This window comes from Dreissena polymorpha, chromosome 1 (assembly GCF_020536995.1).
Source record: "Dreissena polymorpha isolate Duluth1 chromosome 1, UMN_Dpol_1.0, whole genome shotgun sequence".
NCBI lineage: Eukaryota > Metazoa > Mollusca > Bivalvia > Myida > Dreissenidae > Dreissena > Dreissena polymorpha.
In genome coordinates, this window is record NC_068355.1 from 40,648,718 (window position 1) to 40,670,858 (window position 22,141).

At 37.5% G+C, this 22,141-nt stretch overlaps 1 protein-coding gene across 15 annotated transcripts in view; it reads left to right on the top strand.

Annotated features, from left to right (window-relative positions):
• Positions 1 to 22,141, top strand: part of LOC127877682 (dnaJ homolog subfamily C member 2-like) — a 242,849-nt gene that overhangs the window by 196,805 nt on the left and 23,903 nt on the right. For 3 of the 15 annotated variants that reach the window (XM_052423842.1, XM_052423841.1, XM_052423806.1), the window contains exons 5-11: positions 4,061 to 4,205; positions 5,156 to 5,236; positions 5,749 to 5,814; positions 6,961 to 7,052; positions 11,793 to 11,914; positions 12,690 to 12,758; positions 17,920 to 18,000. The exons of 6 other annotated variants lie outside the window; for them this stretch is intronic. In XM_052423842.1, coding sequence (XP_052279802.1) covers positions 4,061 to 4,205; positions 5,156 to 5,236; positions 5,749 to 5,814; positions 6,961 to 7,052; positions 11,793 to 11,914; positions 12,690 to 12,758; positions 17,920 to 18,000 — 656 coding nt within the window. The remainder of the gene's footprint in view (positions 1 to 4,060; positions 4,206 to 5,155; positions 5,237 to 5,748; positions 5,815 to 6,960; positions 7,053 to 11,792; positions 11,915 to 12,689; positions 12,759 to 17,919; positions 18,001 to 22,141) is intronic. 6 more of the 15 variants (XM_052423843.1, XM_052423888.1, XM_052423878.1 and 3 more) reach the window with 6 other exon arrangements.

Genomic DNA, 22,141 nt, shown 5'->3' on the forward strand with positions numbered 1-22,141 from the left:
ACTCTACTTCATCATTATGCTTGTACCTCAATATGCTATACATTGATAGCTGGACCTCCAAGGAAAACTCTACTTTATCATTATGCTTGTACCTCAATATGCTATACATTGATAGCTGGACCTCCAAGGAAAACTCTACTTCATCATTATGCTTGTACCTCAATATGCTATACATTGATAGCTGGACCTCCAAGGAAAACTCTACTTCATCATTATGCTTGTACCTCAATATGCTATACATTGATAGCTGGACCTCCAAGGAAAAGTCTACTTCATCATTATGCTTGTACCTCAATATGCTATACATTGATAGCTGGACCTCCAAGGAAAACTCTACTTTATCATTATGCTTGTACCTCAATATGCTATACATTGATAGCTGGACCTCCAAGGAAAACTCTACTTCATCATTATGCTTGTACCTCAATATGCTATACATTGATAGCTGGACCTCCAAGGAAAACTCTACTTCATCATTATGCTTGTACCTCAATATGCTATACATTGATAGCTGGACCTCCAAGGAAAACTCTACTTCATCATTATGCTTGTACCTCAATATGCTATACATTGAGCTGGACCTCCAAGGAAAACTCTACTTCATCATTATGCTCGTACCTCAATATGCTATACATTGATAGCTGGACCTCCAAGGAAAACTCTACTTCATCATTATGCTTGTACCTCAATATGCTATACATTGATAGCTGGACCTCCAAGGAAAACTCTACTTTATCATTATGCTTGTACCTCAATATGCTATACATTGATAGCTGGACCTCCAAGGAAAACTCTACTTCATTATTATGCTTGTACCTCAATATGCTATACATTGATAGCTGGACCTCCAAGGAAAACTCTACTTCATCATTATGCTTGTACCTCAATATGCTATACATTGATAGCTGGACCTCCAAGGAAAAGTCTACTTCATCATTATGCTTGTACCTCAATATGCTATACATTGATAGCTGGACCTCCAAGAAAAAGTCTACTTCATCATTATGCTCGTACCTCAATATGCTATACATTGATAGCTGAACCTCCAAGGAAAACTCTACTTCATCATTATGCTTGTACCTCAATATGCTATACATTGATAGCTGGACCTCCAAGGAAAACTCTACTTCATCATTATGCTTGTACCTCAATATGCTATACATTGATAGCTGGACCTCCAAGGAAAACTCTACTTCATCATTATGCTTGTACCTCAATATGCTATACACATTGATAGCTGGACCTCCAAGGAAAAGTCTACTTCATCATTATGCTTGTACCTCAATATGCTATACATTGATAGCTGGACCTCCAAGGAAAACTCTACCTTATCATTATGCTTGTACCTCAATATGCTATACATTGAGATGGACCTCCAAGGAAAACTCTACTTCATCATTATGCTTGTACCTCAATATGCTATACATTGATAGCTGGACCTCCAAGGAAAACTACTTTATCATTATGCTTGTACCTCAATATGCTATACATTGATAGCTGGACCTTCAAGGAAAACTACTTTATCATTATGCTTGTACCTCAATATGCTTTACATTGAGCTGGACCTCCAAGGAAAACTCTACTTCATCATTATGCTTGTACCTCAATATGCTATACATTGATAGCTGGACCTCCAAGGAAAACTCTACTTTATCATTATGCTTGTACCTCAATATGCTATACATTGAGCTGGACCTCCAAGGAAAACTCTACTTCATCATTATGCTTGTACCTCAATATGCTATACATTGATAGCTGGACCTCCAAGGAAAACTCTACTTTATCATTATGCTTGTACCTCAATATGCTATACATTGATAGCTGGACCTCCAAGGAAAAGTCTACTTCATCATTATGCTTGTACCTCAATATGCTATACATTGATAGCTGGACCTCCAAGGAAAACTCTACTTCATCATTATGCTTGTAACTCAATATGCTATACATTGATAGCTGGACCTCCAAGGAAAACTCTACTTTATCATTATGCTTGTACCTCAATATGCTATACATTGATAGCTGGACCTCCAAGGAAAAGTCTACTTCATCATTATGCTTGTACATCAATATGCTATACATTGATAGCTGGACCTCCAAGGAAAACTCTACTTTATCATTATGCTTGTACCTCAATATGCTATACATTGATAGCTGGACCTCCAAGGAAAACTCTACTTCATCATTATGCTTGTACCTCAATATGCTATACATTGATAGCTGGACCTCCAAGGAAAACTCTACTTCATCATTATGCTTGTACCTCAATATGCTATACATTGATAGCTGGACCTCCAATGAAAACTCTACTTTATCATTATGCTTGTACCTCAATATGCTATACATTGAGCTGGACCTCCAAGGAAAACTCTACTTCATCATTATGCTTGTACCTCAATATGCTATACATTGAGCTGGACCTCCAAGGAAAACTCTACTTTATCATTATGCTTGTACCTCAATATGCTATACATTGAGCTGGACCTCCAAGGAAAACTCTACTTTATCATTATGCTTGTACCTCAATATGCTATACATTGAGCTGGACCTCCAAGGAAAACTCTACTTTATCATTATGCTTGTACCTCAATATGCTATACATTGATAGCTGGACCTCCAAGGAAAACTCTACTTTATCATTATGCTTGTACCTCAATATGCTATACATTGATAGCTGGACCTCCAAGGAAAACTCTACTTTATCATTATGCTTGTACCTCAATATGCTATACATTGATAGCTGGACCTCCAAGGAAAACTCTACTGCATCATTATGCTTGTACCTCAATATGCTATACATTGATAGCTGGACCTCCAAGGAAAACTCTACTTTATCATTATGCTTGTACCTCAATATGCTATACATTGATAGCTGGACCTCCAAGGAAAACTCTACTTTATCATTATGCTTGTACCTCAATATGCTATACATTGATAGCTGGACCTCCAAGGAAAACTCTACTTTATCATTATGCTTGTACCTCAATATGCTATACATTGATAGCTGGACCTCCAAGGAAAACTCTACTTTATCATTATGCTTGTACCTCAATATGCTATACATTGATAGCTGGACCTCCAAGGAAAACTCTACTTTATCATTATGCTTGTACCTCAATATGCTATACATTGATAGCTGGACCTCCAAGCAAAAGTCTACTTCATCATTATGCTTGTACCTCAATATGCTATACATTGATAGCTGGACCTCCAAGGAAAACTCTACTTCATCATTATGCTTGTACCTCAATATGCTATACATTGATAGCTGGACCTCCAAGGAAAACTCTACTTCATCATTATGCTTGTACCTCAATATGCTATACATTGAGCTGGACCTCCAAGGAAAACTCTACTTCATCATTATGCTTGTACCTCAATATGCTATACATTGATAGCTGGACCTCCAAGGAAAACTCTACTTCATCATTATGCTTGTACCTCAATATGCTATACATTGATAACTTTACATGGTAGCAATGGTAAGAAATTTTAGTCTTTGATATTGGTAGATTAATTACATGTATTTCTTTTTCTACATTATGTGTGGTAGGCACACAGCTTGTATGACGAACTTGACTGTGAGAAATAAAAGAAATCGTTTTATATAATTAATATGTTGATAAAAAGAATGGCAGAAAGATTGACAGATTATCATCCATAAAAGTCTCAAAGTTGCTCAATGACCCTTGGGGAGCAGTGGTCTAATGGTAGGACGCTGGCGTAGGGATCGAGAGGTCCCAGGTTCGAATCCCGCCCTGACCGCTGTAATTTCCTTGAGCAAGAAATTTGTCCCACATCTGCTCCTCTCTACCCAGGTGTATAAATGGGTACCTGTGAGGGAAATAAGCCAATGTGCCGTGGCTGCCTGGTGCGCCATATGTAAACGGACGACTTAGATCCCAGTGATCGGGGGGTTGATTGTGAAGTCGGCTGAATATGTATATAGAAGCAGACTATAAACCGCACCTTTAACCTTTAACCTTTAACCCTTTCAGTAAGCCTTTGTTGACATTCAATTACTGAAAGAATAAACTTCATTTCATTGTTTTTATGTTTTCAGCCTGGGAGACATTGGGTATTCCTGCAAAGCGGCGTGCCTTTGACAGCGTGGACCCGTTGTTTGACGACAGTGTACCGCCCAATAATAACAACTCCAAGGAGAAATTCTATGAGGTCTTCCGACCTGTGTTTGTCGAAAATGCACGGTATGTCGTGTGTTAAATTTTAGATGGGGTGTTCTGTTTCCTGTTTACCTAAGTTAAAGTCATACTGTTACTTTAAAGATAAAATATTTGCATAATTTGGAACTATGATCTTAAATGTTAAAATAACATGCCACAGTGGAAACATCATTTTCCTTATGGTTAAGTCCATACTTCTGGATTCAAATATATACATAATCAAGTTTGTTGGCATTGTTGCCTCATCATTTATCAATTACTGTTAATTTTAAATTGAAGACAGCATGGTGTGTCTAATGCCCATGTAATTAACTCATAGTTCACAGTGATACTTAGAGATCCAAGCTTAAATTTGGGAATCAAACTACTTGTCCAAAATACTTCATGGTTTCAAATCATTTTAAAAATAGAGCAGCTTTTAATTGTTTTGCATAAGAGCCTACTAAATCCCTTGCCAGATTGCTGTTAGTGGTGAAATGTGGGCTTCTTTGTAGCTACAGTATATAAAAAAATAATATGTAAAACCTTAAATAAATCGTTTAAAATGACATTAAGTGTTTATGGCATGCCATTAATTTACGTCTAGACATGTGTCCTGGGGTCATTCACGTATCTTACTGTTCTAATATAAACCATTACATTCTGTTTTGTCTGTTTGGTATTGTTAAAATATGAGCCTTATTGTGGAAAAAAACTTATGTTAATGTACATGGGTAAATGTACATGCATGAGCCTGTTCAGTCCGTACAGGCTGATTAGGGACAATACTTTTCACTTGTATGGTATTTTCCTTTTATATCAAGTATCTTCTTAATGAAAGTCCAGTTTAGTTGGAAAGTCTTTTCCCTGGTTAGCCTATGCAGACTGCACAGGCTTATCTGAGACAACCCTTTACGCACATGCATTAAGCCCTGTTTTCCCAGAATGAGGCTCATATGAAAGATCATGCATTCTCTGTCATCTCTACAATAAAGGTGGTCTAACAAGAAGCGTGTCCCAGATATTGGGGACGAAAGCTCCAGCTTCGAGGAAGTTAACAGATTCTACACATTTTGGTGAGTCTTCATGCTCATTTAATGTAATTGTTTGTCTTTAAGTGTATATATGATTTTTTGTTAAGGTAATAAAATACTAACATTAATCATGTTTATTTCTGTTGGGAAGATGTTTTCTTTTTTGCTATTAATATCTTGTTGATTACCCATCTGGATGTTTTTCTATCAAAATAATAATCTGTTAAAAATTGTTTTAATATATTTATGCCAATTTCTTTTGTTTTCTCACATTGGTCAATAATTTTGCCATGTATATTAATGTAGGTCTCTACAATACACTATTTTTCGGCTCGGAAGTAATGATTCATATTTTAAATGATAATATTTTTTCCAAACTCAAAAACTAGTAGCTATCAAACATAATGTCTGATAACAACAACATACAACATTTTAACCTCTAGATGTCAATAGCATTGTTTATCAATTATTATTATATGTATTCTTATATATCTGCTTAATCCAGGGTCTTCAGGGTTGAGTATTTTCCACTCATGATTTGTTTAATATTACAGGTATGACTTTGATTCCTGGCGTGAGTTCTCATACTTGGATGAAGAAGAGAAGGAAAAAGGAGAAAAGTGAGTCCCTGAAACAAATGATTGAGGATTTCAGACCAGCTTTTTATATTTTTCAGAATAATATGTTATAATGTCTTCTGTGAAATAAGAATCATTGTCAATTTGTGAAATTTTCTTGAACTGAAATTACAGTTATTTTTAGCGGAGAAAACCCAAGGTATTGTCATAGCCAGCTCGTCGTCTGTTGTCCGCCGGCGTCGTGCTTAAACTTTGACATTTTGCTCTAAAATCAAAGTGCTTCCACCTACAATTTTGAAACTTCATATATAGATGAACCTTGATGAGTTTTATACGCCACACCCATTTTTGGGCCATAAGGTCAAAAGTGCTGGGACACAATCCAGGTACTCACATTATGTAATCTTTAGCATGTTGAATGCACCCACAGGCACGGGAGGACCTCATAAACTGAGAAACATCTACACATGAATAAATTGTTGGACATTTAAATACATGTATGCTTTTTTTTTATAAATCTGCCAGTCATGATGTATCCATAATTAATTCCTTGTAAAAAAGTGTTTGTGTAAGTTATTTTGTCTTGTAAATTAAATTACCAAATGACTAAGTATAACGGTTAATAACCTTTTGAGGGTAAATTGCCATATGGCTGTAAGTAATCATGTAAGTTACTATCGGTATATGACTGTAAATTACCATGTTGCTGTATATTATATTTCAACTGTAAATTCCATATTGCTGTAAATGATATCTGGACTCTAAATTACCACGTATATTACCATATTACTATGAATTGTAGTGCAACTGCTAATTTTAAATATGCATGTGACTGTATGTAACAATGTGTCTATAAATAACCATGTGACTCTTAAGTTACCATCTGACTGTACATAACAGTATGACTGACAATTACAGAGTGAATGTTAATTTCAATATGACTGTAAATTATCATGTAAGTGTAAACCACCTTATGACTTAAAACGACCCTTTGGCTGTACATAACAATGTGACTGTAAATTACAATTTGACGGTAAAATGCAATGCGAATTTGAATAACCATATGAATTAAAACTCCAGGGACACATTTAATAGCCATGTTGCGATAAAAAGACATGTATCTGTGAATAATTGATTACCTTATGACTGTTAATTGCCATGTTACTATAAATTACCGTATGACTGCAGTCGAGATGAAAGGAGATGGATAGAGAAGCAGAACAAAGCAGCAAGACAGAAAAGGAAGAAGGAAGAAATGACGAGAATTAGACAGATAGTTGGTAAGTATGAGTGTAATAACCAACCAGAAGTTGCAGTCTTTATGGGAGCTGTCAATTCTCTGCTACTTCCATGAGTAATATCCACTGTTACAAAGTAAAGGGTGTTTACTCGAATCTCCATGGACGTGTGTATTCTTGTCTTTTTCTCTGTCTGTCCATAGACACAAACCTGTTCATAGGCTCTCTCCTTCACGTAGTTAAACAGTAAAAGGTTCACATTCTAAATTGTTGCTAGTGTATGGAGTGAAAAAAGCTTTACTATGACATGTATATTACACCCACAAGTCGATATAAATAGAATAACAGGTAACTGTCCCATCGTTTTGTAATATATCAGGCAAGGCTTAGAATAACATAACGGCGAGGCTTGCCGAGCCCTTATTTTATTCGTGCCAAGCCTGATATATTACAAAACGATGGGACAGTAACCTGTTTTTCTGTTTATCATACAACATGTTTCTAAAAATCTGCAAAACAATCCATTTTTTATTTTTAGCTCATCTATTTTTTTTTTTTTTAATTATAAGCTTTTGTCATCACCTTGGCGTCGGCGTCTGCGTCGGCGTCCGGTTAAGTTTTGCGTTTAGGTCCACTTTTCTCAGAAAGTATCAATGCTATTGCATTCAAACTTGGTACACTTACTTACTATCATGATGGGGACTGGGCAGGCAAAGTTAGATAACTCTGGCGTGCATTTTGACTGAATTATGTGCCCTTTTTATACTTAGAAAATTGAAAATTTTGGTTAAGTTTTGCGTTTAGGTCCACTTTTTTCAGAAAGTATCAATGCTATTGCATTCAAACTTGGTACACTTACTTACTATCATGAGGGGACTGGGCAGGCAAAGTAAGATAACTCTGGTGTGCATTTTGACAGAATTATGTGCCCTTTTTATAATTTTGGTTAAGTTTTGTGTTTAGGTCCATTTTATTCCTACAGTATCAAAGCTATTGCTTTCGTACTTGCAACACTTACTAACTATCATAAGGGGACTGTGCAGGCAAAGCAAAGTAATGTAACTCTGACTGGCATTTTGACAGAATTATGTGCCCTTTTTATATTTAGAAAATTGAAAATTTGGTTATGTTTTGTGTTTAGGTCCACTTTATTCCTACAGTATCAAAGCTATTGCTTTCATACTTGCAACACTTATTAACTATCGTAAGGGGACTGTGCAGGCAAAGTTATGTAACTCTGACTGGCATTTGGACGGAATTATGGGCCCTTTATACTTAGAAAATTGAAAGTTTGGTTAAGTTTTGTGTTTTGGTCCACTTTACTCCTAAAGTATCATAGATATTGCTTTCATACTTGGAACACTCGCAAACTATCTTAAGGGTACAGTAAAAGGACAAGTTGCATAACTTTGGATGTCATTTTTACGGAATTATGGCCCTTTTTTGACTTAGTAACTTTGAATATATTTTTAAATTTTGTGTTTCAATCCACTTTACTTCTTAAGTATCAAGGCTATTGCTTTCAAACTTCAAATACTTTCATGCTATCATGAGGTAACTGTACCTGGCAAGTTGAATTTTACCTTGACCTTTGAATGACCTTGACTCTCAAGGTCAAATGATTAAATTTTGCTAAAATTGCCATAACTTCTATATTTATGATTAGATTTGATTGATACTTTGACAAAACTACTCTTACCTGACATACCACAATAGACTCCACCCAAACCATCGCCCGTGCCCCCCCCCCCCCTCCCCCCCCCCTTGCCCCCCCCCCCGAATCCCCCCCCCCCTATTATTATTATTTTTTTTATTTTTTTTAAGATCATCTCACAAATGACCACCACACCCTCACACTATACCCCCCCTCCCACCCCACCCCCTCCCCAAATTTTTAACCAGGTTTTCCGAAGGAAAAAACTGGTTATTAGATTGGCGAATGCTGGCTGGCTGGCTGGCTGGCTGGCTGGCTGGCTGGCTGGCTGGCTGGCTGGCTGGCTGGCGGGCTGGCGGGCGGGCGGAACAAGCTTGTCCGGGCCATAACTATGTCGTTCATTGTCAGATTTTAAAATCATTTGGCACATTTGTTCACCATCATTGGACGGTGTGTCGCGCGAAATAATTACGTCGATATCTCCAAGGTCAAGGTCACACTTTGAGTTCAAAGGTCAAAAATGGCCATAAATGAGCTTGTCCTGGCCATAACTATGTCATTCATTGTGAGATTTTAAAATCATTTGGCACATTTGTTCATCATCATGGGACGGTGTGTCGCACGAAAGAATCACGTCAATATCTCCAATGTCAAGGTCGCCACGACTAAAAATAGATTTAAAAAAAAAACAAACTAACAAAGGGGGTTAATTTTGTTTGTTCATTTCAAAAGTTCAGTTTGAGTTTTCTCCCTTTTTCAGATTTTTTTTTCACAATGAAAACCTGGTTTTGTGACAATTTTGTCCCTTGTTTTTTTTAAACGGTTAAAAAACAAAACTATTTATTTTGATTAGTTTATGTTTGAAATACCGTCCAACCATCGCACCCAAGAATCCCCCCCCCCCCACACCCCCCTCCCCCCACCCGAATCCCCCCCCCCCCCCTAATTTTTTTTTTTTTTTTTTTTTTTTTTAAACACACTATACCCCTACACCTCACCCCCCCCCCCCAATTTTTATACGCCCGTCTATGACGGGACGTATTATGGTATACCCCGCGTCCGTCCGTCCGTCCGTCCGTCTGTTAATGTCGTACGCTACGTCAAATATCCTTTGACAGATTTTCTTCAAATTTTAACACAATCTTAATATTGATAAACCCTGATCCCCTTTCGTTTTTGACGGAATTCTGAATTGTCGTTCCAGAGTTATGGGACTTTGTTCGTCAAAATTTCGTGATTTCATTGAATGTCCTACTGTAGCTCAAATATCCTTCGATGGATTTTTTTCAAATTTCAACACAATCTTAATATTAATAAACCCTGATCCCCTTTCGTTTTTGACGGAATTCTGAATTGTCGTTCCAGAGTTATGGGACTTTGTTCGTCAAAATTTCGTGATTTCCATGCTCATGTACTTATAAAATAAACCATGTATTCAAATACAAATAAACTGAAGTAAAAAAATGATTCAAAGGGTTATTTATTACCTTACTACTTCATTGGCGAACGACGGGCGTATCATGCGCTCATGGCGCAGCTTTTATTTTTTTTGAAACGGTTAAAAAACAAATATTTATTTTTATTATTTTATGTTTGAAATATCGTCCAACCATCGCACCCAAGAATCCCCACCTACACCCCACGCCCCCCACCCCCCCACCCCCCCCCTTCCCCCCCCCCCCGATTTTTGTTTTTTCCCGTTTTTTCCGCATTTTTGGAAGATAATTTAATAAATGTCCACACCCCCACACAATGCACCCCTCTTCACTCCACCCCTCCCTTCTTTGTGATTGAAAATGAGAGTCCCTTCACCTTTAAAAAGAAAATAGATGAGCGGTCTGCACCCGCAAGGCGGTGCTCTTGTTAAAATATACGGATCCTCGCTGATTTTGCTGAACCAGCTTTTACACGTTGACACACATGTAGCAACGGCGTTCGAAAAGACGACACAAATAATCTCTTATTTTAAACATCGTATAGAGAAAAAAGTTGTTTGCACTACGAATGAGAAGAGTAACAAATGAGAAGAGTACACCCGCTTTAATTATAAACGTCTTGAATTGGAGATCAGGAATCGACTGCAGCGACAAATTTAATCGAAGAACACACTTCACCGAATAGTTTGGAGACGCCATTTTGGAGATGTGTATTGAAATTGACATTTTGATGATGGTGTCAATATTGACATAAGCGTGTTATATCGTTTGTAAAACGTTGAGGATTAGCATACAGTTATCATTTGCCTTGACTTTCTGTGCAACACTTGCGAGTGCCATGACTATATCGATATTTAAGAGTTATTGTTCTGTGGTTATTTTTTTTTAAAATAAACGTTTTTGTGATTTATGACTTTAAACTAGAATAAAATATATGCGTTCTTGGTATCAAATTGTTTGTTTTGTTGAACCTGATTAATGTTGATAGAAATTGTTGACTTTATTGCAAATCCCACGTAACTCCAAACATTGACTGATATAAGAACTTCCTGTTGACCATGATATAAAAAAATATATCAGGCAACATTATATCAGGCAGATATCAATGCGGTGGTATGATAAAATATGCTCAGGCAACATTATATCAGGCAGATATCAATGCGGTGGTATGATAAAATATGCTAACACCACTCAGGGTTTTTTTTGGCCCGATTTTATTGCCGAAATTCGGCTATGTTCCCAATCCCAAAAAGTATACTTTTTTCCCAAAATGTGACAAAAAATTCCCAATTTTCAAAAAAAAATAAAAAAAAAAAAATTTTTTTTTTTTTTTTTTTTATTAGAAGGAAGTGTCTTATGCATATTTTATCTCAATTTTATTTCAATTACATTTACCAAAGTATTTTATGATTTTGTTCTTTTAATTTTAATGATTATATAGTGTTATATCAAATTTAGTATTTCCCTAATTAGTGGACTTTTCGTGTGGAAAAAGAAGGCTAATGAATTAATTTTCCCAATTTCATGAAAATGCCGATAAAATTCCCAATTCCAAAGCCATGGGCTATCTTCCCAAAAAGTGGAAAAAAACCTGCCACTTTTTGTACCTGGAAAATTGTACTTAATCTTACACTAAGCACAATTATCCATGTATCAAAAGAGTGGCTATCATATTCAAATATTTTTCCTCAGACAATGCCTACGCCTGTGACCCCCGTATAGCCCGCTTCAAGGAGGAGGAGAAGGAAAAAAAGGCATCACAGAAGCGGGCGAAGCAGGACGCTGCCAGACAGAAACAGGAGGAGGAGGATAGAGTGAGTCATATTGCCCATTATCTTCATATTGCAGTTCCATTGGTCATTGTTGGCTCAGGTACTACGTAAGAGCAACCTGGGTACTCTTAAGTATACTACAATATATCTCCGGTACTGAAAATACGCTTAAAGGCGCTGGCCTTTCCAAGTTTGTATTCCCCTAGATCGAATGATCGGGGTATATTGTTTTTGGCCTGTCTGTCTGTCTGCCATTCTGTCTGTCATTCTGTCTGTCATTCTGTCCCGTCCGTGTAAAGGACCAACATTCCCAAGGATAGTATATATCCTGATCGTTGTTGCATATGCCAGTTGGTAGAGCGCAGGACTATATATCAGATGATTGTGGGTTCAATGCCCAGTTTGACTTCATTACTGTGGGGAAAGGTCATGAAATTATCTCTACAGTCAATGATTTAAGTCAAGAAGTTGTCACATATTGGTATAAGTACCTGCCCTTGGTAGTGGGAAACAACCTTTCTTGGGGAAATCGTGAGTGATTTGAGCGTTAATTGAAATATTTTGATAAAGGTAATACAAGATACTTTATGTCAAGACTGAGGTGGGTGTGGTCAAGGTCCTAATTACCGTAAACAGAAAAAAACAATGTCCGCTGGTGTAATAAATATTAATTCAAACCTTTTGTGGGACATTATCACGGTCTAAATATCATTTAATGGTTTGTAACAATAAATGGAGTACAAATTGAGCTATTTGGTCGGATCTTTCATAAAAAAAAGTATTCACTGTATATAAAATGAAACACCTGATAATACAGAAAAAAAGAGAAGTAGAAGAGGTGGAACGAAAGAAGAAACAGGAAGAAGAGGAAAAAGCTCGCCAAGTGGTAAGTATTAAAGAACTTAGTGCTGTGTAAGTATTTAGAAATGATGATTGGATAAACATTCATATGGCTATTAAGTGATGTTGTTAATTAAATCAAGTGGAGATAATTACATATCTAAATTTATTTATAGATGATTATGGTATGTGCACTCATAACTCATGTAAAGTGCATTCATTTAGTTCAGTTATACCCCCACAAACAAAGTTTAAGGGGGTATATAGGAGTGAATTTGTCGGTTGGTCGGTCTGTCGGTCCGTATTAAGTGTCCGCTCTCTAATTCAAGTTATTTTCATCCGATCTTTACCAAACTTGGTCAGATGTTGTATCTAAATGATGTCTAGGTCTAGTTCCAATATGGGTCATGCCGGGTTAAAAACTAGGTCACAGGGTCACTTAGTGCGTTTTAAACACTGAGCATGGTGTCCACTCACTAATTCAAGTAGTTTTCATCTTAGCTTCACCAAACTTGGTCAGAAGTTGTATCTAGATGATATCTAGGCCAAGTTCGAACATGGGTAATGGCAGGTCAAAAACTAGGTCACGGGGTCACTAAGTGCGTTTTAAACATTGAGCATGTTGTCCGCTCTCTAATTCAAGTAGTTTTTAATCCAATATCTTCACCAAACTTGGTCAGAAGTTTTATCTAGATGCCAAGTTTGATTATGGGCCATGCAGGGTCAAAAACTAGGTACGGGGTCACTTTGTGTGTTTTTTAACATTCAGCATGGTGTCTGCTATCTAATTCAAGTAGTTTTCATCCGATCTTTACCAAACTTGGTCAGAAGTTTTATCTAGATGATCTTAAGGCCAAGTTCGAATATGGGCCATGCCAGATCAAAAACTAGTTCACCGGGTCACTTAGTACGTTTTACACATTGAGGATGGTGTCCGCTCTCTAATTCAAGTAGTTTTCATCCAATCTTCACCACACTTGGTCAGAAATTGTATCTAGATGATGTGTAGCTCAAGTTCGAACATGGGCCATGCTGGGTCAAAAACTAGGTCACAGGGTCACTTAGTGCATTTTAAACATAGAGCATGGTGTCTCATGTTTTTTGTGAAGACAACATGCAAAATATTCTATGTCAATGCGGCATGTGGAGGTTTTCATCACGTCTGTGACAAAGCTTTGGTTTGAACTTATTGTCCCCTACCGGTGAAATGGTTTGCGCTCTGTCTGTCAGTCTGTCTGTCTGTCAGTCAGTCCGTCACACTTTTCTGGATCCTGCGATAACTTTAAAAGTTCTTAATATTTTTTCATGAAACTTGATACATAGATAGATGGCAATATGGACATTATGCACGTCATTTCATTTTGATCCTACGTCAAGAATTCTGGTTGCTATGGAAACAAATATATAATTTTTTTATAAAAAAACACAAAAATACTGACAATGGTGGAGTTTCACCGGTAGGGGACCACATTGCTTGGCAGTCTCTTGTTTTATATGCCCCCATATAGATGGAGGAGTTAAGCATTGTACTTGTCTGTTTGTAGCAGGACTCCATTTTAATTGTTTTTCCTCTAGGAAATGTTTGTGAATGACTTATTAAACAACTACTATCAATTTCAGTTACTATAAGAACACTCTGAATTCGCCATTAATGCATTTTTGTGTGAAAATATGTATTTTAATAGATCTATATACTGTTATTAAGGTTGTTGTTTGGAATGGCAGTAGGTCTGTAGACAATTATATTTCACCTTGATATTTAGAGAACATCTTCATCTTTGATTTGTTGACGGTATGCATGTAGGCTGGCTAATTGGTGGGTAAAAAGCCTATCAATTTTTAGATCAACGGGAAGAAGTAAACCATAGGTCACAGGGGCTTCTTACTTTAAAACAGTTTTCACACAATAGAACACTTTAATCTAGGATCATATAAATAAGTATTCCAGTTAGTCCTTGGCGAATGAGGACCTTTATCAATTTTTAAATCAATGCGCACATACAAATTAAAAAATATCTCATAATAATTGCACATATTAATAATTTGGCTGCAAATGGGGGCATACATGTTAAATATACTAGTATATTGTTAAGTTTCACGTTCATATTTTACATAGCATTTAATTGCATACAGATCCTTCAAATATAGTTTTGCAATCTATTGCAAAAGTATACCAGTAACTCTTGATCATTGCTGCACTATTTCCCAGCAACTCCTGATCATTTCTACAATGTTTATCAGTAAACCATTATGATTACATGTACTGCAATATTTACCAGTACCTCATGATGATTGTTTCAATATTTACCAGTAACTCGTTATAATTGATGAAATATTCAACAGTAACTCATGATTATTGCTGCACTATTTAAAAGTAACTCATTATCGTTGCTGCAATATTTATCAGGAACTCATGATCGTTGCTGCAATATTTACCAGTAACTCATGATTATTGTTGCAATATATACCAGGAACTCATGATCGTTGCTGCAATATTTACCAGTAACTCATGATTATTGTTGCAATATTTACCAGGAACTCATGATCGTTGCTGCGATATTTACCAGTAACTCATGATAGTTGCTGCAATATTTATCAGGAACTCATGATCGTTGCTGCGATATTAACCAGTAACTCATGATTATTGTTGCAATATTTATCAGCTACTCATGATCATTGCTGCAATATTTACCAGTAACTCATGATTATTGCTGCAATATTTATCAGGAACTCATGATCGTTGCTGCGATATTTACCAGTAACTCATGATTATTGTTGCAATATTTATCAGCTACTCATGATCATTGCTGCAATATTTACCAGTAACTCATGATTATTGTTGCAATATTTACCAGGAACTCATGACTGTTGCTGCGGTATTTACCAGTAACTCATGATTATTGTTGCAATATTTACCAGGAACTCATGATCATTGCTGCAATATTTACCAGTAAATCATGATAATTGTTGCAATATTTACCAGAAACTCATGATCATTGCTGCAATATTTAAGTAACTCATGATTATTGTTGCAATATTTACCAGGAACTCATGATCGTTGCTGCGATATTTACCAGTAACTCATGATATTTGCTGCAATATTTACCAGTAACTTATGTACTGCAATATTTACCAGCTACTCATGATCGTTGCTGGGGTATTTACCAGTAACTTATGAGGATTGTTGCAATATTTACCAGTAACTCATGATTATTGCTTCAATATTTACCAGCTACTCATGATCGTTGCTGCTGTTTTACCAGTACCTTATGATAATTGCTGCAATACTAGTTTTTACCAGTAACTCATGATTATTGCCGCAGTATTTACCAGTAACTCATGATCCTTGCTGTGATATTTACCAGTGACTCATGATTATTACTGCAATATTAACCAGTAACTCATGATTATTGCTGCAATATTTACCAGTAACTCATGATAGTTGCTGCAATATTTACAAGAAACTCATGATCGTTGCTGCAATATTTACCAGTAACTCATGATAGTTGCTGCAATATTTACCAGTAACTCATGATAGTTGCTGCAATATTTATCAGTAACTCATGATCGTTGCTGTGATATTTACCAGTAACTCATGATAGTTGCTGCAATATTTACCATTAATACTTATGTTACTATATATAGTAACAAAATTGACCCTAATGCATGTGATCAAAGCAAGGTGATTATCACGTTTGGCCCACCGGGCCAAATATTGATAATCGATAATCGACCCTGGTGACATCACGGCCAACGCGTTACGTAATAACAAAATGAGGTCCACATTCAGTCTCAGCCAATGGTGATCAATACAACTAACCACAACTCAACAAAAGAATCGAACATAATGTTAATGACACGTAGCACACAGTTTGGATTATACAAATATTGATTGAAACTGAAACTCTTCTGTACATAAGATATATGCCTCTATTTGAACTTTTAAAGGTTTTCATCGAAATGATGAACAGCAAATTTATAGTTAAAGAAACACTTACCTCGACAACTTAAATCCAATGTTTAAAATAAAATAACAACGACGTGCTATTCCGTCCTTTTTTATTATTCCACCTGTTATTTTATATTTATTTAAAATCACACTTTTTAAAAGATTGTATGGAATGCTAACCACTTCCACCAAAAACACGATTTACGAAATCGAATGACTTTTCGAAGCGATTACACAACATTGATTCCTAATAATGCATGACAAACGCACATTCCGAAATAAGTTTTTGATTCCTTGGATGCTTAAAAATATTTAACTGTTAAATATAAATCCTCCACGACAGAAGTTTTGTCCCTAAAATCCAGAGAGTTTAGCTAAAAATGTGTTTTGTCACAGAAATTAGTTCACATTAGATACGTCATAAATTGTGTGATTAATTGAATGATAATTATATACGGAAAGCTGGTTCTGTAATAAGTAGTACAGTTAATGGGGATTAAGTATTAAAGACGTTAATACCATCGTTGCTAGAGGGCCAGAAGTGATAATCAGCCCTGGAGTGAATAATCGGCCCTCAGGCCTCGCGGCGAATATTCACTCTGCGGGCCGATTATCACTTCTGGCCCTCAAGCAACGAGGTATTAAACTCTAAGTTACTCATGATTATAACTGCAATATTTACCAGCTATTCATGATCGTTACTGCGGAATTTTCCAGTTACTCATGATAATTGCTGCACTATTTACCGGTAACTCATGATTATTGCTGCAATATTTACCAGTAACTCATGATTATTGCTGCAATATTTAACAGTGACTCATGATTATAACTGCAATATTTACCGGTAACTCATGATTGTTGCTGCAATATTTACCAGTGACTTGTGATTATAACTGCAATATTTACCAGTAACTCATGATTATTACTGCAATATTTAGCAGTAACTCATGATAATTGCTGCAATATTTACCAGTAACTCATGATTATTGATGCAATATTTACCAGTAACTCATGATATTTGCTGCAATATTTACCAGTGACTGATGATAGTTTCCGCCATTTTTAACGGTAAATCATGATCGTTGCTGCAATATTTACCAGTAACTCATGATTATTGCTGAAATATTTACCAGTAACTCATGATAGTTGCTGCAATTTTTGCCGGTAAATCATGATCATTGCTGCCACATTTAACAGTAACTCATGATTATAACTGAAATATTTAATACAAGTAATAATCATTTGCTGCAACACACAGGCTGCTGCTGCTAAGAAGGAGAAGGAAGCTCTGAAGAACAAGTTGAAAAAGGAAAGGAAGACTCTCAGAACAACTGTGAAGGTACGCCCAGATCTGGTTAAGGTAGATGCCCAGGCCTAAGCTCAGTCAAATGTGTAAAATAAAAGCAAAGTTTATTGAGTTGTTGATCTAAGTGCATGTAATGTTTAACATAATGTTATTTTGTCATTATCATTGATTATCAGCTATCATACAACTCTTTTTCATTCTGATCTCTGGCTTAAATATTGGGCTTAACGTTTTCCCAATCAACAAAATTAAACAAAAATTATTTAGAATTAGCATCTTATCAATCCTAAATTTATGGATTTGATGTAGTTACTTATCCTATAGGTTCTGTTCATGCCTGTGGAGTGATTTGAGTAGGTATTTTTGTTTTTTATCAAGGGCTGACAGCACATAATCCATTTGAAACCAGAGCTGCTGCACCTTGACATGCATTTGTTGCAAACAAAGTAGTTTTAGTGAAATAAACTTTATTTACTTTTATTTACTTGACATGCTTTAAGTTATTTTTTAGCTCACCTGTTACGTAGTGACATGGTGAGCTTATGTGACCGTGTGATGTCTGGCGTCCGTATGTGCGTGCGTGTGTGTGCGTGCGTCCGTCAACAATTTGTTTGTGTAGACAGTAGAGGTCACAGTTTTCATCCAATCTTTATGAAATTTGGTCAGAATGTTTATCTTGATGAAATCTGGGTTGGGATTGTATTCGGGTCATCTGGGGTCAAAAACTAGGTCACGAGGTCAAAAACTAGGTCACATAATAGGTCAAATAATAGAATACCTTGTGAAGACAATAGAGGTCGCAGTTTTCATCCAATCTTTATGAAATTTGGTCAGAATGTTTATCTTGATGAAATCTGGGTTGGGGTTGTATTTGGGTCATCTGGGGTCAAAAACTAGGTCACTAGGTCAAAAACTAGGTCAAATAATAGAAAAACATTATGAAGACAGTAGAGGTCACAGTTTTTATCCAATGTTTATGAAATTTGATAAGAATGTTTATCTTTATGAAATCTGGGTTGGGACTGTATTTGGGTCATCTGGGGTCAAAAACTAGGTCACTAGGTCAAAAACTAGGTCAAATAATAGAAAAACCTTGTGTAGACAGTAGAGGGAACATCAAGACCAGAGCTGATCCACATCCCAACACTACCACTACAGATACCTTGCCCGTCCATGATTTGTTTTGTTTTCTTTTTCGTAAACTCTAAACAGCACTATGTCGGACGTCATTTGGTATTCGGAATTTATTTTTGGTTTTTACATTACAGCATTTAACAACTACCAAATGACTTAATTAACTATTAATATTTATTTATATAAACTTTATTGGGTTGTTTACCGGTGCGGTGCTTGTAATTTATGCTTTACTGTCAGGCTATGGAAAACTATAATTAACGGTGACTAGTAATAATTTATCCGTATTGGTTGACTTTCTTAGGACTATGACTGTAGCAGTCATTATTTCTTTATTCTCAGTCATTTTTTTAAAATACCTTCAATTCCTTCAAATATCTTCTTACAATAAAGTATCCAAGGGGCAGAGCAAGAACCTGACCTCTTTAGGAAGGGGAGGCGCTTTCAGGGTTGGATTCTCATCACCTTACCCACAACACCATGCCCTCTAGGTGCCTCCTCCAGTCAGTTGGAAGTGTAGGCTCCATTACGTCCTTCTTTTCTATCTTCCAACTGTCCGCGTGTTTGGCTAGGGAACTTCCCGGATTCATTATGCGGACTGTGTCCCTTGCGTCTGGCTGCATCTTACTTCAGCTCAAGTCTGCTCAGACGCTTGCTACCCTTTTCTCTAGGGGGACTTTCCACCTTGGCAGCGTCGCAGTCTGGGCCTTATCTCCCTCAAACATGAGGTCAGTTTCAGGTCTTATAGCAGGGATCCCGGGAAGCCAGGAACTAACGGAACTTCAAAGATGTCTTGTATTTAGCCCTGCGATTCCCCTTTCTGAACTTTCTATTACCAATTTGGAAAGGGTTGATTCCTATCGCCCCACGCCGCCTGGCTTTCCGAGACTGGTTAAAATATCTTTCCTTACCTCTATACCAGTTCCTAACAAAATTCTTGTCAAGGGCACTAATATTGCCCTTGACATTTGTCCCTTCTCGGTCCAACCTGCCTGGTGTTTCAACTGCCAGGGTTTCGGCCACATAGCCAGCAGGGGCAAATGTTCTAGCATTACTACGGTACCTGTTGCCGCTGCGCCGAATCTACTTGCCAGAGAAGGTGCACCAGCAAAACACGTTGGTGTGCCAACTGTGGCGGCCCGCACTCCGCATCCTACCATGGGTGCCCCTCCTATAAGAAGGCTGTTACTTTAGCCACTTTTGCCCATATTTATGGGGTCACCTGGTCCGAGGCGGAGAGCAGGCTATTGGCACCTGACACTGTGAGCCACAGCGTGGGCGCCCGTAACACGACCAACACAACCAGTCCCACGTCATCACCCAAACATGCCTCTACCGGTAGTATCACGCCCCAAACCGAGAGGTCATGTCCTATAGTTGAGGGGTTAGTGGGTAAGAGTACTCCCCCCTCAACCTATTAATAGGGAATCCCCCCCAAGGTTACTTTTGTGGAACCGGTATCCAATCACACACCTGATTTACACACCACCACCCTTGTATAGCCTATCCAGGGGGATTCACCCACTCAGAGACGCCCTTCTGTGGCTATCAGGGGGTCCTCCCGGTCCACGACGTCGTCCGACGGTGCTAGCAACACCACCTGTAGTGGCCCTACACTGTCGGACGAGTCCATGTTTGATGTGAAGGGGAGAGACTCTCTGGTGTCGGTGCACTCCAGTATATTGGAGAATCTCACTATCTCTGGTGTCTGCGAAATAGATGAGGAGCCCCGAGTTAGTGTCCCTCCTAACCGTCCCAGAATGGTTGACTCCCAGACATCCCCAATGAGCTCCCCTGCCGACAACACCAGCAGACGTAACTCGTTTGCTGGGGATTCATTCATCAAAATCAAGGATCCGCCAACAACAGGTCCCACATATAAGAAAATATATCTCAGCGAGCTGGCGGATTTGGTTGCTGAGATACTAAAGGACCAGAAAAGGCCTACTGGGAGTCGTGTTATATCCTACATTTATAACAAAATTGATTCTCGATTCAAAAATTGCAGAGAATCACTAACAAAGGTCATCCCCCCTAATAAATCCCTAACTAATAAAATCCATTCTGGAACTGGGGATCCTCCAATAATAGCAGATCCAGGATGCCCCCCCCCCCCTCGGCCGGCGGTCCCCTCTCCGTAAACAAGAAACCTGTTCGGCTTGCCAGGACCCCTGCGAAACTCAAAGGGGCCTGTGCTGGCCATAAACTAGGAGTTAAATCTTCACATCATAAAATTAATCAGTTTAAACGCAAGTTAATTTCACACCACTATGGACAGTAAGCTGCAAATCATTTCTTTCAATGTACGTGGTCTTACCGCCAACAAACTTACAGAGTTAAAGTATTTTATTGATAATAACCCTAATATTCATATCCTATGCTTACAGGAAACCAAATTTTCCAATAGTACAGTAAAACATATACCTGGGTACAACTGTGAATTAAAAAATTTTGGTATTTTAAACCATAATATTGCTGGTGGCCTTGCCATACATATTAAAAACTCAATTAATTATGAACACCTGGGAGTGAACAACCAATTTAAATCTGATGGTAGCACTGCTATTGAGGCATTAGCAATTAAATTGGTTATTGACAAGAACTGGCCTCTTATCCTGGTCAATTTATATTCAAGAGGATGTGATCTTGAAACTCTGAACGGCCTCTTTAAGGAATTAAGGACCATTAAAGGACCCTTTGATGTTATATTCACAGGCGACTTTAATGCACATCACCCTGCTTGGGGTTCCATCAATTCAGATGCAGAAAGTCGGGCGGTAATAGAATGGTTGGACGAGCAAGATCTTATACTGCTCAATGACGGTTCTTCAACCTGACTTAAACCCACTGGTTTAAACTCCCACATTGACCTTACTGCTGTTAATGCCAGGATAGCAAGTGCGTCTGCTTGGGCAACCGTTAATGATACCATGGGATCTGATCACCTCCCACAACAGGTTACCCTGCTCAACTATATTGCACAGGGAACTGAGGCTCAATGCTCAGGAGAGCAAAAGTTTTTATTGGAAAAAGCTAATTG